Here is a 16,838-nt window from a genome sequence, read left to right as displayed (position 1 = left end):
CATGCACAACATATTAGAAGCATGTTGCAGGCAGACCGTGTGTGTGTGTGTGTGTGTGTGTGTGTGTGTGTGTGTGTGTGTCACAGTGTGTATGTTTGTGTGTGTGTGTGTCACAGTGTGTAGGTGTGTGTGTGTGTCACAGTGTGTATGTGTGTGTGTGTCTCACAGTGTGTATGTGTGTGTGTGTGTGTCACAGTGTGTGCTGTGGTGTTTCCACCCTCACACAGTCTGACACTGCTCAACTCTCTGTCTCCATCCACTTCCTTTCTTTTTTCATTGTCTGAGATTTTGTTTGTTATTCTGCCCATTTGCCATTATGTGAAAGAGAGAGAGAGAGAGAGAGAGAGAGTGTGTGTGTGTGTGCGCGCGATGCGTGCCTGTTTATGGTGTTTGTGTGTGTGAGAGAGAGAGAGAGGGAGGGAGGGAGAGAGAGAGGGAGAGAGAACTCAGAACTCATTTAATTGTTGTAAAACCCATCCCACCATCTCTTTCTCTCTGTGTGTGTATGTGTGTGTGTGTTTAGTTCATTTCACTGTTTGCTTTTTTCCTGACATTGTATTCAAAATGTGGAAATTGTTCATAATATGTTAAAAATGTGAGAAGTGCTTGAAACTCACTTGTTTTTGTTTGTTTGTTTTTTTATATATAAAAAAACAACAACTTTTCTACCAATAGATAACTTCCGTTATTCAAGTGCTTAATGTGAAGAGGAAGTGGATTTATACTGTTCATTTTTCTCTCTCTTATTTCTGCCTGTTTTAGAAACCAACGTTTTGTGCGTTTTACGTTTCATTTTGAATAGCTCCCTTCACACAGTTGAATTGTTGCCAGTTTCCATCTTTCGTGTGTGTGGGCAGTGTAACATTAATAAATAGCAGTTATCTCAAGAGTGGTGGTGTGTCCATCGAGATCGATGATGACCATCGTTGTCATCCAGCTGGGGGATTGGGGGAGGGTGGTGGTGGGGTGGGGGGGAGGATGCTCATGAATCTATCTGTGAATGCGCAGATGGCTGAATAGTCCAATCTGCGCACGAAATGTTCGCTGACAGTTGGGGCAGACAAACACAGGCATACCATTGTCAGGGAGCTTGTTTGCCCGTGACTTTCTGGCCTGCCTCTTCTGAACAGCTGCAGCAGTCCTGTTGGCCTCGCACAACTTGGCGCCTTTGTGCACAGCAGCGCGCCATTTGTCACGGTCCACTGCAGATTCCTCCCAGGAGTCAGGGTTGATATCAAACGCTTTCAGAGAGACTTTCAGAGTATCTCTGAAGCGCTTCTTCTGACCTCTGTGTGATCTCTTCCCTTGTTGCAGCTTGCCATAGAAGAACCTTTTGGGCAGCCGATGGTCTGGCATACGCGCCACGTGTCCAGCCCAGCGAAGCTGGGACTGCATCAGGATGGTGAAGATGCTGGGAAGGGTGGCTTTTGCGAGCACCTCTGTGTCTGGGGTCCTGTCTTGCCACTTGATGTTCAGTAGCTTCCTGAGGCATGTTGTGTGGAAGTGGTTCAGCTTCTTGGCATGTCGTTGGTACACTGTCCAAGTTTCGCAGGCGTACAGTAGTGTGGGGAGAACTAATGCTCTGTAGACCTTTAGCTTGGTCTCAAGACTAATGCCTCTCAAGAGTACCGTCGCGCGGAAGTCCCTGCTGCCCCTGCATCAAGCTCGGCCTGTCTGCGCGCGTGTGTGAAGCACAGACAAGAGGCCGGCTTGGCATTACCCTCCGTGCTCGCGCGGTGTACCGCGCGGGTGTTTAGCTACGCCGGTTTCATGTTACTATTTTTAGCAGAGAACACTGGCCCAACTAAAAGCTTTCGGGCAAACAGCGCGGCCTCAGCCTTTCTTGGTGACTGCAGTGGCCATACTACCTCATCTTTCTTGGTGATTGCAGTGGCCATACTACCTCATCTTTCTTGGTGACTGCGGTGGCCATACTACCTCATCTTTCTTGGTGACTGCAGTGGCCATACTACCTCATCTTTCTTGGTGACTGCGGTGGCCATACTACCTCAGCCTTTCTTGGTGACTTCAGTGGCCATACTATCTCACCTTTATTGGTGACTGCAGTGGCCATACTATCTCACCTTTATTGGTGACTGCAGTGGCCATACTATCTCACCTTTATTGGTGACTGCAGTGGCCATACTATCTCACCTTTATTGGTGACTGCAGTGACCATACTATCTCACCTTTATTGGTGACTGCAGTGGCCATACTATCTCATCTTTCTTGGTGACTGCGGTGGCCATACTACCTCATCTTTCTTGGTGACTGCAGTGGCCATACTACCTCATCTTTCTTGGTGACTGCGGTGGCCATACTACCTCAGCCTTTCTTGGTGACTTCAGTGGCCATACTATCTCACCTTTATTGGTGACTGCAGTGGCCATACTATCTCACCTTTATTGGTGACTGCAGTGGCCATACTATCTCACCTTTATTGGTGACTGCAGTGGCCATACTATCTCACCTTTATTGGTGAATGCAGTGGCCATACTATCTCACCTTTATTGGTGACTGCAGTGGCCATACTACCTCACCTTTATTGGTGACTGCAGTGACCATACTATCTCACCTTTATTGGTGACTGCAGTGGCCATACTATCTCATCTTTCTTGGTGACTGCAGTGGCCATACTATCTCACCTTTATTGGTGACTGCAGTGGCCATACTATCTCACCTTTATTGGTGACTGCAGTGACCATACTTCCTCAGCCTTTTTTGGTGACCATACTACCTCAGCCTTTCTAGGTTCTTGGCGTTCCTCCTCTTTGATTCCATTTTGGTTTGTTATCTGCAGTTGTTGGACATCAGTATTGGAGTCATTTTCGACTTTATTAGATCTCAGCCACACTCCTTTGTCACCACTCCTAAAAAGTCCTATGAATTTTTTTGTTTGTTTTGTTTTGTTTAAATTGTCATGGTGCATTTGTAAGAGAGGAAGTGTGTGTGTGTGTGTGTGGGTGCGCGCATGCACGCGCGTGCATGCATGCATGCGTTCATGCTTGCATGCGTGTTTGTAACTATGAAAATAAAAACTTTGCTGTTATAGTCAGTTTTGGATCTAGCAATGTATATATTGATGAAACTGATCTTCAGCTATGTATATATCTATAAAAGTGATCTTTGGTTTCTTTTGCTTAAAAAAAAAAAAAAATTTTATATTATTTTATGGATACAGTGTCTGTGTAATACAACGGACACATCACACTTCTTTTTCGACTGACATAATGTATAATTATGTGTATTGTGTGTACTGCATGTATGTGTCACTGTGGATGGATTTGTATACATGTATATGAATGTGCATGCTGGGACATGTCGTACAGGTACATATTGACAAGTGGGAGTCAGGACGTGGGACTTATTTTGGTCACAACAGCATGTTTGTTGGTGTGACAACTGTCTCCCCTGACAGCTTGGCTTTGGATTGGTATTCGGGTTACATGACATGGCCAGCCTGGATCTGTTCTTCATGTACACGCTGCTCTGGTGTCCGGGTATGGTATCTTTTTCATGTGTCACTTCACTTGATTGTTGTCTTTGTGTTGTGTATACATTTTTTTTTTTATATAGAGATCACATGTGTGCATGCAGATGAAGACAGACACACAGTGAGGAAGAGAGCATGTCATTATGCATTATGTATTGCATGCACATTCACACACACACACAGACACACAGACACACACACAGACACACACACACACACACACACACACAGACACACACACACACACACACACACACACACACACACACGTACACACACACGTACACACACACATGTGTACACATGCTAACAAACATACATGTTCATGCATAAGCACACATACATGCACACATAGAGTGTGTATTTGTGTATGTCTTTGTGCATGTCGAGTTAGTCTGCAAGAATGTGCTTGTAAACATGAATGTTCATTTGAACTGATAAAAATACATGCAAACATACAAGTTCTACAAAGTTACACATGCACATGCACACACGTGCACACGCAAGCTTGCACACATGCATGCACTCACGCACGCATGCACGCACACACACACGCACGCACACACACACTCACTAACACACACACACACACACACACACACACACACAGATAATTTTACTTTTATTGTTATTCGTGTTGATAATTGCTGTTTCATAGATGTTTATGAATTGCTTATTCCATTGTTATAGTTTATCCTTCCTCTATATATCCCTCTTAAAACTCCATCTCAACCCCACCTCCCACACACCAACAGACATACACACACATGACATGTCTAATATAACTCAAAGTAAAAAGTCGCTAAATTAAAGAGAGAACACACACACACACACACACGCACACACACACACACACACACACACACACACATACACACACACACACACACACACACACACACACACACACACACACACACACACTCACACATGCACACACACACACTCACACATGCACACACACACACACACACACACACACACACACACACAAAAGGCAGAGGTTTTGGCTGACATGTTTGGTAATCATAGTAGAAACACTGGTTTGTCAGAAGAAAATAGAAAGTTCAGAGAAAGCCAAGAGAAAAATGAAATATACGAAGATTCAGAGAGCGTAAATCACCTATATATAAATAGTGAAATAACACCAGATGAAATAAAGGAATGTCTCTCAAATCTCGGCAGCAAAAAAACAGCAGTTGGTTTAGATGGAATTTCAAACGAAATGTTGAGACATTTGCCTGGAAATTTGACTGATTTCTTACACCTAATTTTAAAGAAATGTTGGTCTGATGGTGACATTCCTCTTGTATGGAAACAATCAATTGTTGTCCCAATACACAAACAGGGCAAATGCAGAACAGATAAAAACAGTTATCGACCAATTGCCATATGCAAACTAATGGAAAAAATTGTTCTAAAAAGACTTGTTCATTATTGTGAGAAGCATAGTGTAATTCCTATAAACCAAGCTGGCTTTAGAAAAGGTAGATCCTCCAGAGAACATCTAGTCAAACTGACTACACAGGTAAAGTAACAGTTTGCAAGGCGAGAAAATGTACTAGCGACTTTTTTTTATGTGAAAAAAGCATACGGCCAACTGTGGCATGCTCGACTTTTATATAACTGAAAAATATCGGTATCACAGGCAACATGTATGATTATATTAGAAGTTTCTTATCAGACAGATTTATACAAGTAAGAATAGGAAACACCTACTCAAACCCCAGACAATTACATATGGGGTTACCACAAGGATCAGTAATTTCGCCGATTTTATTCAATATATTATTAGCAGATCTACCTAACAAGCTAGCTAAAGATACAGTCTTGGTTCAATTTGCTGATGACATTTGTTTTTGGATGAAGGTGACAATGAAGTGTAAAACGCATAAAGAAAATATACCAGCGGGAACTTGATAAAATCAGCAACTTTATGACAGAAAATGGCTTATCATTGTCCTTAGAAAAAACAAATATGATGCTATTTAATACAGGATCAGACCCAGTAAAACTCCCCGTGTTTACAATAAATGGTTCTATCATCAGATATACACAATATGTTAAATTTTTGGGAGTCTATCTTTCTTCAAAGCTTTCGTGGAATTATCATATTGACTATATACTAAACAAAGCAAGAAAAGGTATAAATTTCCTTAAAATAATTTGTAAACAGCACTGGGGCAAGATACCAAAGCGTTGATATCTGTCGCAACCTCTCTCATACGTTCACGCTTGACATACGCTCAAGAGGTATTTTTCAGTGCTCCACTGCATTTGTTAAAGAAGCTGCAAAGCATCAATTGTAAGGCTTATAAACTTGCTCTAGGTGTGCTCATTCTTACATCAAATTTAGGGACCTACAGAGAAGCAGGTGTTTTATCTCTTGATGAACAAAGGAAAGCTTCAGCCACGAAATTCGTTATCAAATCTTTCGCATGTGAAACCTTTTCAAAAGAAGCAGCTGATTTAAGTTCACAAAATTATTTTGCTAAAAGAGCTAAGACGATACAGTCTGTGACATCCATTAATACATTTGCATCAGATATCATTAGTGCTACGGAATCAAAAGACAAGCAAATTTCAAAAATACCTACTTTTTCACCAGTCCCTGAATGGGAGCAGTGTAAAGCTACCTTTGACATGGATTATACAGATTTATCCAAGAACCAGTCACCATTTTTGTTAAAACCTGAAGTGCTCTCCCATATAGAAAATCAATATTCTAATTATCTAAAAATATACACAGACGGATCTGTTCTAGAAGATGGTAATTCAGGAGCGGCTTTTGTAATTCCTTCATTTAGAATAGAAAAATTATACTATATTGGTAGACAGTATTCCATTTTCACAGCTGAACTTATAGCCATACTTGTGGCGTTAATTTATATTTCAGACATTCCGAAAACTGTCAGTGAAATTCTATTATGTGTAGACTCGAAGTCAGTATTACAAGCTATAGAATCTCCAAATTCAAAGAAGCGAATTGAGATGACAATGGAAATAAAACATATTATTCACCAACTGACAAAACAGGGCATTAAAATAACTTTCTGTTGGGTACCTTCGCACTGTGGAATATCTTCAAATGAGAGGGTAGACCAAGCAGCTAGAAGAGCAGCACGTAATTTCGAAGGCGCAATACAACTTGACATCCAGTTAGATCTACATGAGTACATAAGTTGTATAGAAAATGTATCTAGAAATCGATTTAAGAAATTACTTATAGATTCAAATAATCAATATTACCAGTGTTGTGTAAACACAAAGAATGCAGCTAATCCCAAAGATGTTCTACATTTGACACCAGCAGCACATTCAAGACAAATTACAAGTCTAATGTATAGAATTTGTTTAAATGCCTTTCGTACAAAATTTTCTAAAAAATATAAAATGTATATGCGGTAAGCAAATAACTGTAAGTCATCTGCTCATTCATTGTCCGAGCATAGACATTTAATTCCTAAAGATGTAGTTGATGACTTTTCTTCCAATATTTCATTAGCCACTGAAAAGATTTTGAATGATTATTCATTGCTTAGAATGTTTTCGGAAATTTTAAAACTCCAGTCCAGTTGGTATCCTCCTTTGATATGTTATAATTAATGTTGTTATTTATATTTACATTGTTGTAGGTTAATACTTGTTGATATGCATATACATATTCTCCTTCCCATGACACCTCATTCAATATACACCACAATCTCTTTAGACCTTTTTCTTATAATGTACTTTTCCTCTGATAAATAACATGAATACTTTTTTACACTAATATTCACATGCGTTCCCTTTCCTTTATCCACTTCTTTACTCCTTTCCGTCTAAAAACACTTAAAGTGAATAGACGTTAAACTGAAGATAAAACACACACACACACACACACACACACACACACATACACACACACTCACACACACACACACACACACACACACACACACACACACATACACACACACATACACTCACACTCACACACACACACACACACACACACACACACACACACACATACACACACACTCACACATGCACACACATACACACATACACACATACACACACACACACACACACACACACACACACACACACACACACACACACTAGATGCATATGCAGGGTATCAGTTTTGTGCCTGTCATTGGTCATTGATCATACAGGTTTGAAATGACCGATTGATGTGTCATCAACTCAGTCACATGACTGTTGATTTTTTGGAAAGTTGGTCAGGCTGATAGAGCTTTTAAAGGTTTCTCATTTTGAGTCTTTTCAGGCTGTGAGCGAACTAAGTACGCTGCTGCATTAAAGTTAGCTGGGCCACAGGCGCCCGACTGTGATGTTGTAATAGTCTGGCATAAATTTGAAGGAAGTTCCAGGGCAGCTCTCCAGTTGATTCTAGGCTTTCCTGTATTGATTTTGACCGCTTCTTTTACCTTCCTCTTCCAGGAATGGGTTTCAGTGCACAGCACTGCAGTCCCCTCCATGTCAGGACTATGACTCTGCCTTGAAAGACGCTCATGGAAAGCTGTCACTTCTGGTTAGATGTTCCTTGAAACGTTTGTCCAGTGGTGTCTCTGTTTTACCTGTAAAGTTCTCCTCGCAGTCAGTGCTCTGAATGTGGTAGACAACCTTGCTCAAATTTGCTCACATCATTCAGGGATACATGTAATCTAGAGTTATTTTGATAAGAGCTGGATTTAAAAAAAAATCAAAACATGGACAAAAATGGGCCCATCTGGCCCACAAAGTATGGTGAAGGTTATGTATTGGAAGAAAATCATGTGCATAGATTTATTACCGTGTTTGTTCCACCAAATACGTTCATGTATCACTCACATGCATACAGTCACATTCAGTCGTTCTTTCTCTTCCTCTCTTTGTGTATTTTACCATTTGTCAGTCTGTCATGCACTGTCACACACACACACACACACACACACACACACACACACACACACACACACACACACACACACACACACACACTCACAAGCACACCACCCATGCCCTCCCCCCACCCCCCTCACACATACACCCCACACCCACCCATACCCACCCTAAACACCCACCCTAAACACACCACACACACATGCAGTCACGCGCGCACGCATGCACACACGCGCGCACACACACACACACACACACACCTATGGATTGCAATGATTTGTCTGCCACTAGCCAGGAGAGCTTTGCAAACTCAGATTTCTGCTGATAATTAGACATCTTTAATTCAGTTTGTCAGTCAGTTTTATTCAAACTGCTATACTTTCCAAAACTGAAGCAGAATTTCACACACACACACACACACACACACACACACACACACACACACACACACACACACACACACACACACATATATGTATTTATTTACATACATGCACAAACACACACACATATACACATACACACAGAGGAAGATATAATCACTGATAGGAGAAATGTAAATGACTGAATAAATGAACAGGTATTAGAAAGAAAAAAACTCAACAAGAACAACAACAAGAAAACAATGACAATGAAAGTAAAAATGCCTGTGTTTAAAGCAGCCTGAAAACATGGCTGATGGCTGAAACCCTTGTTTCTGATTCCATCCCTGTTGACATGTCCAACACTAAAAACACCATGGTTTAACCCAGGTTACAGCCACCATGCATGATCTCAAGACCACCACAATAAACAGCACTTGGCCCTCAGCAGTTGTTTTTTTTCTTTTCCTTCAGGACGACAATAATAAGGTTGGAGCAGCACTTCGTGACCTGAGAGAGAACCATCGTGTGGGGCTGGCCCTGGATTCTGCACACTGTCTGCATCTCTATGTGGACGGTCAGGATCAGGGAATCGCTGCCCGTGGCCTGACAGATCCCTGTTACGCCATGTTTGACGTGGTGGACTATTACGAGCAGGTGAGGGCGAGTTTTTCCTTCCTTCTGCATCGGTGAGCTGCTCCTCTCACCTTCACTCGCATCTGTGAGTCGGCTTTTGCATGTATGACTGTTTTCACCCTGCCATATAGGCAGCCATACACCGTTTTCAAGGGTGTGCAAGGTGGAAATGTTCATGTTTCCTGAACCCACCTAACGCTGACTTAGATAACAGGGTCTTTAATGTGTGTATTTGATCTTCCGCTTGTGTATATTAATGCAAGGGGTTCAGGCACTAGCAGGTCTGAAAGAGTTTGGAATAATCTCCATCCTTAACTAACCAGGCGCTGACACCTGGATCGAACCCAGGACCTTCTTGTTGAAAGTCTAATGCTCTACACACTCTGTTATTGCATTTGATGGATTTGGGCATAAACTCATTCATTTTTTTGTCACGTGAAAAGTAGTAGTATTTTGTTGAGGTTTGTGATAGAACAAGATCCTCACTTGTTGTTTGATTGTGTTTTTTTTCTTATACATATTCACACACGAAATGAGCACATGCAGGTATTCTTACACATGCACATTTTCACACACATGGAGAGGAAGACACACCATGAACTGTTTTGTTCTGATAAACAGAAATGACATCAGTGAATTCAAGAGGACAGATGACCAGAAAAGATAAAGAACAGACAGGTCAAACTTTTAAAAGACAGCGCAAAGAAAGGAGAACTTCTGTCCAGTTCAAAGTGAGCGCGTTCTGATTGGTTAGCTGTGATGAATTGAATCTGTCTGGTTTTTTTCTGTCGTCTTCCAGTCAGTTCATCCCTCAGTGGGCTTCACTCGTTTGTCTCAAACTGTCCATTGGTGATTGGGATCTAAAGTCTGAAATAATCAGCTGCATTTATGTCTATTTCATGATGACGAAAGCATTTCTCAGTCAACAGAAGACATGTTTTCTGTTGTTGTTTTTAAACTGTGTACACATCCCAAAGAAAAATTGAAAAAAAAAAAGAATTAGCTTCCTCGTTTTGCCTTGAATCCATGGGTGAAAAAAAAATCTCACTTGCCTGGCCTTGTATACATGGGTCATTAAACACACACACACACACACACACACACACACACACACACACACACACACACACACACACACACTATGAACACACACACACACACACACGCACACACACATACACAACAAACACACACACACACACACTATGAACACACACACACACACACACGCACACACACATACACACACACACACAACAAACACACACACACACACACTATGAACACACACACACACACACACGCACACACACATACACAACAAACACACACACACACACACACACATACAAAACAAACACACACACACACACACACACACACACACACACACGCGCACACTACAAACACACACACACACACACACACACACATACAAACTAACTCTCACACTCTCTGTTTACTTCCAGATTACAGCCCTGCCACCAACCAGACTGGGGCTTTGAAAGGTGGATGGTGCCGTGGAGAAAGACATGAGTCATTGAACACACACACACACACACACACACACACACACACACACACTACGAACACACACACACAGAAACATACAAACTAACTCTCACACTCTCTGTTTACTTCCAGATTACAGCCCTGCCACCAACCATACTGGGGCTTTGAAAGGTGGATGGTGCCGTGGAGAAAGACATGAGTCATTGAACACACACACACACACACACACACTACGAACACACACACACACACACACACACACATACAAACTAACTCTCACACTCTCTGTTTACTTCCAGATTACAGCGCTGCCACCAACCAGACTGGGGCTTTGAAAGGTGGATGGTGCCGTGGAGAAAGACATGATCAGTGTTCCTGTCAGGAGCTGTGGGTCAGGCATCGGATCTGAGAGATGAAGCATCTTGCTTTTTGTGGACCTTTCCGTAGCTGGACCGAGAACTTGTTCTTTTTGGATGCCCTGTGTTGTGTGAATGAAAACGTTTCACGGAGGAGAAAGTTGTGTGTGTGTGTGTGCTTGGATTGAGAAACCGTTCAGAGACCAAGATGTTGTGTGTTGTAGATAAACATTCATTTTGGAGTGCCTTTGTGAATGAAACATGTGTTTTTGCTTGGACAGAGAACTGATCATTTGGAGTGTGATTTAAAGAATGCTTTATGAAAGAGAAATTTCCAATGGTTTGTTAGTTGAAATAATACTAGAAGATGAAGAATTCATTTCGAATAAGAAATTTATGGTTTGTGAGTGGAAATAGTAGTAGTAAATGAAGACTGCATTGTGAATGAGAAATTGCTCATGGTTTGTTAGTAGAAGTAATATGAAGAATGTATTGTGAGTGAGAATTTGCTTGTGGTTTGTCAGGAGAAATAATACGAAGAATTTATTGTAGATGAGATTTTTTTTAATGGTTACTTAGTAATGAAATAGTAGTAGATGAAGAATGCATTGTAAATGAGAACTTTTTATGGTTAGTAGAAATAATATGGAGAATGCATTATTGTAAATGAGAAAATTCTTATTGTTTGTTTGTAGAAATGATAGTAGTAGATAAAGAATGCATTGTGAATTGATTATTGTTTGTTAGTAGAAATTATATGGAGGATGCATTGTAAATGAGACATTTCTTGTGATTTGTCAGTAGAAATATTGGCAGTGGATGAAGAATGCATTCTGAATGAGAAATTGCGTATGATTTTTTAATAGAATAATATGAAGAATGCATTGTAAATGAGAAATCTCTCGTGGTTGTTAGTAGAACTAAAAGTAGTAGGTGAAGGATGCATTGTGAATGAGAATTTATTTATGGTTTGTTTGTGGAAAAAACAGAAGTAGATAAAGAAATTGTTAATGAGAAATTTCTTACGGATTGTTTGTAGTAGTGATAATAGTAGTAGATGAAGGATGCATTGTGAATGAGAAGCTGCTTACGGTTTGTTTATAGAACTAACAGAGTAGACAAAGAAATTGTTAATGAGAATTTTCTTACAGTTTGTTTCTAGAAATAATAGGAGTAGATGAGGGATGCATTGTGAACGAGAAAAGGCTTATGGTTTGTTTGTAGAAATAATAGTAGAAGTCAAATTCATTGTGAGTGAGAAATATTTTATGGTATGCTCATGGTAGGACTTGTAGATGGAACTATTTTTAAGAAGGCTGATGGCTGTGTGTCAGTTCTTTTAGTTTCAAATGTTTATGATTTGATGCAAATTAACTAGACTTGGGGCGTGCATTCAGTAATGAACAACTCTGTTAGCAAAAGTAAAGTTATTGGTGGTTGTGCTTAATTGTCTTCATTTTAAAATACATACTTTCCCTTCACTGTTTCTACATTTGTAACTGGGTTCTCAGTAGTTTACTGGTATCAGCATCATTTTTTTCATGATCTTGTAATCTGTATCAAATTACCCCTTGGTCTTGACATTTTAGCACTAAATATTCCAGTCATTCTTTGCATGACATCAGAACAATTTTTCAATATATATATTGTTATAGTGTGCTGGCAGTGTGACCCCCACCACCCACACTCTGTCTCCCTTCCCTCCCCATCCCTTCACCCACCCCCACCCCCACCCACACCCCTTCTTATCTCCCTTCCCGCTCTGTCCAAAGTGAAGTCTTTGAGGTCGCGCTGACACCGTGCCACCCCCCCTCCTTCCACCCTCCCGCACCCCCACTCCCAAGTCGGCTGTCTTTGGTCAGCAAGTCTGCATCACCAGGCCCAGTCATTGAAACACGTACGGTTATGTGATGTCAGCCGTAACCCCCGTGCTGAACTAGATGTTGGCGTGTTAAAACATGATAGTGTCGGCATGTCAGAACATCCCTTGTGGTGGCCTGTCTTTCAAGTTGTTCCCCATCTCCCCTTTCACAAACACAGCTGAGGTAGATGGCAGCACTTCGGAACATAAGCTAGGGAGAATTTATGCTAATGTGAACTTTGATCATGCCAGCTAACATGCAGAGAGTTGTATTGTCCTGTCTCCCCAATCTCTTTGTGACGTAAACGAGTGAACATGTCGTCATAGAATGCGTACAGCCATGTGGGTAGAATTGTAGCAAATGAGATCAATCTGTTGAATTGGATGAATTGGGATTAAGCAGTGAATCTGTCAGTCATTCACATAGCGTCATAGAATGTGTATAGCCAAGTGGGTAGAATTGTAGCAAATCAGATCAATCTGTTGAATTGGACGAACTGGGATTAAGCAGTGAATCTGTCAGTCATTCACATAGCATCACTAGGACAAGCAAAGATTGCTTATTTCAGTTCAACTAGTTGGGGGAGTGAGTGTTGCAGCTTACATTAGTATGCACAGTATGTTGTGGGAAGGGATGAAACTAGTCAGCACAGCCAGTTCTCAGCTTTCTCCCAGAAAAACTGACTGACACAGGCTGACTGACTGAACGGTGATGTGAGGTGCAAGGAAATCCTTGTTGGGCTGTGAGTACATGACTTGAAATGGTTTTATACTATGTTGATAACTTGGTTTTGTTGGGAACAATGTTTTGTGTCCGTGAACAGCCAGTTTAAGTTGATCTTGTGGCTGGTGGAAAGAAAAGGGGTTAATGTGTGGAGGGAAGTACTGGCCTGTATCTTTTGAGTCCCCCCCCCCCCTCTTCTGTTTTGTTACAGATATCTTGTTCTGTATTTTTGATGTATTACTTTTGTTTTGTATATAGTAGGTGGTGTCGGTTAAATGTGAAATGAACAGATCTATAGGCTAACACACTGTCAGTGTGTGTTGAGGGTTTTTTCTTGTGTGTGTGTACATGGGGGTAACAGCAAGTGTTGTGGAACACATGTTGATTTGTTGGTAGTTGTGGTAACATGTGTAGGAGTTGTGCTATGTGTCAGTGGTTTACTTTGTTCAGACAAAGTGGGAAGGAACATTGTAATGTGATTAATGAGTTGGTAAACTATGAGAGCACTGAGGGTCAGTGCTATGTTGCATATTGCTGTTTACCAGAGATATGTTGGAAGTAATGATTTCCATACATGTACCTGTGTCAGTGGGACACTTTGTAAAGGCAAAGAGGAGATTTGTTTGGTAATGGTAACACACAGTTTAATTGAATGATGGGTAACATGTGTTGAACACAGGGTTGTATTGGTCAGTGATATGTTTTGTACACAGTATGGTATGTCACTGCTGGTGGCAGGTTAGCTTGATGAAGTTTGTATTACCTCACATAGATTTATGTGTGAGAGGGGTGCATACTGGTGGACACGTGATGCAAGGTGCTGAGAGGGTATAGGCCTTTCATGTCAGCGATTTCCAGGTATTTTGAGAGTTTCTGACCTAGGTTTTGGTTTTGTGTTTTGTGTTCCAGGTGTGCTGCTTGTAGGTGCTGCTTTAGGTGTAGGGTGAACTTTTCACTAAGTACTTGAAGTAGGCAGTGTATGTTGCCTTAGTGTATGTTGCTTTCGCTAAGTAGGGTGAACTGCTTAGTGTATGTACTGCTTACCTATGTTTATTGTAAAGTAAACACTCCATGTGGCCCTGCTATTAATGTGAGGAGAGCAAGTGAGTGTGTGCATCATCAGTTGATTCTATATCCCCTGTCTACTCCCCTCTTTCTTGGAATAGAATCGAACCACCCTTTCAGTTGTTACAGTGTGTGCGTGTGTGTGTGTGTGTGTGTTTGCACCTTTTCTAATGGAATTGACAGCTGTCTTTTTTAAATAATGATTCTGAATCAAATTTCCATACTCCAGATGAGGTCTAACCAGTCCTTTACTAATTTAATAAATGTTTCTGTTTCCAAAGATCTTTTCATCAGTCCAGAAGTCTGGTTTGCTTTGTTGCTTGCTTTGTTTGTGAAAGTCAAAGGACAATGGAAGTCAAATACCTCGCCAACTTCCTTTTCTTTACATTTTCCTGCCAAAGCATCTTTAAGCTTCGCCTCATTCTTATGTTAGGACTTTTTTTTTTTTTTTTTTTAAATGAGGGTGCATAACTTTAATTGGACACTGGAATATATGTTCCAGGTTTCTAACCAGTTCTGTGAACTTCTTAGTTCATGGGCTGCAACTCCCACGTTCCACTGTATACATGTATATCAGTGTGCTTTTACTTGTATGACCGTTTTTACCCCGCTATGTAGGCAGCCATACTCCGTTTTGGGGGGGTAGTTCTGTGAACAGTTTTGTTCTCTGAATTCTGCCTTTATTTTCAATGCAATAATGATTTCTGTTTTTAGGTATTTAAAGTGTAAGTGAAACGAGAACACTGAGGACCTGACCTATGTTGCAAGAACGATCTATCCAAGCAGCGCTATGTTCAGCTGTAACTCTTTAAATTTATTATGCACTTAGCTAGGGAAAAAATATCTCAACTCTTGACTAAAATTGACAGTACTTTGATCGCTCGGTCATGCCATCTGGCAGCCCTTCATTTATTCATTTATTGTCTGTTCATCTAAGCTATTCCCCAGGTAGGCAGACTGTTGTGCAAAAGCCTCTTGTGTTTATAAAGTGCTTAGAGCTTGGTCCCTGACCGAGGATAGGATCTGTGTAAGCATCTAAATCATTCAATTATTTCATGTCAGCCAGGTGATGGTGTGTGAAGTGTTGGCCTAGGGGTGATGCGTCTGCTTAGGAAGCGAGAGAATCTGAGTGCACTGGTTCGAATCACACCGGCAGTCGCTAGTATTTTCTCCCCCTCCACTAGACTTTGAGTGGTGGTCTTGATGCTAGTCATTCGGATGAGACGATAAACAGAGGTCCTGTGTGCAGCAAGCAATTAGCTGGGGGAGCCCAGTCAGCAACAGTTTTGATGTTGTAGGGAAAGACATCTGCGCACACACACACACACACACACACACACACACACACAAAGTCCAGCATAGTGGAGTCTTCCAAAACTCTGTAAAAGATCAAAGTTTGGTTGCATGAGCAATCTTAGCAGCAGTAAGTTTGCTTAAAATTAGGAATTTTCCAACCTCTAAGCTAACTCCACTGACAGAGGAAATTTCTCAACACCAAGCAAACTTAGCTGTGCAAAGATCATTTACACTATGGAGGTTTGTTTTGTACAGGTATATAGTTGAAGACGAGGCCATAGTTCAAGGCAAATCAGCAGAGATTTCAGTAAAATGTGTGTTTTTCAGTTAAAAGTCGATTTCCATAGTGTGATTTTTAGATGATTGTACCTTGAAATCGCTTCCTTGCAGCTTGAGATGTTTCTTGCACCGATGTCTGGATTTTGTATAAAAAAACAAAACAAAAAAGTGTACTTGCTTACGCATTACCCTCATGAATAAAGAATGTTACATACTATCCTCATTAATAAAGAGTTTGTTAACTATCAATAACGAGTTTGTTACCTACTACCCTCATTAATAGAGATTTGTCTCATCTTGATGGATCTGGTACAAGGTCCTTCACACTTCTTCCTCTCTGCATCTTGAGACATAGAGAGAGAGT

At 40.9% G+C, this 16,838-nt stretch overlaps 2 protein-coding genes across 3 annotated transcripts in view; both read left to right on the top strand.

Moving 5' to 3' along the window:
* Window positions 1-9,069, top strand: part of LOC143286347 (uncharacterized) — a 21,780-nt gene extending 12,711 nt beyond the window's left edge. Inside the window, exons 4-5 of the mRNA XM_076593889.1 lie at window positions 3,330-3,500; window positions 9,046-9,069. Of these exons, the coding sequence (XP_076450004.1) occupies window positions 3,330-3,500; window positions 9,046-9,069 (195 nt within the window). The remainder of the gene's footprint in view (window positions 1-3,329; window positions 3,501-9,045) is intronic.
* On the top strand, window positions 8,894-16,838 carry LOC143286989 (neuralized-like protein 4). Of its 2 annotated transcripts, none has more exons than XM_076594982.1 (3): window positions 8,894-9,402; window positions 11,026-11,064; window positions 11,232-16,838. In XM_076594982.1, exons 1-2 carry the CDS (start codon window positions 9,148-9,150, stop codon window positions 11,059-11,061), a joined length of 291 nt encoding a protein of 96 aa, XP_076451097.1. In that variant the 5' UTR covers window positions 8,894-9,147; the 3' UTR covers window positions 11,062-11,064; window positions 11,232-16,838. The 2 variants fall into 2 exon arrangements, with proteins under 2 accessions (XP_076451097.1, XP_076451096.1); XM_076594981.1 differs by lacking the exon at window positions 11,026-11,064 and adding an exon at window positions 10,851-10,889 and having other exon boundaries at window positions 8,904-9,402; window positions 11,232-16,837.

This window comes from Babylonia areolata, chromosome 10, assembly GCF_041734735.1.
Source record: "Babylonia areolata isolate BAREFJ2019XMU chromosome 10, ASM4173473v1, whole genome shotgun sequence".
NCBI lineage: Eukaryota > Metazoa > Mollusca > Gastropoda > Neogastropoda > Buccinidae > Babylonia > Babylonia areolata.
Note: the sequence above shows the minus strand (reverse complement) of the source record. Positions and strands in the feature narration are given on the sequence as shown.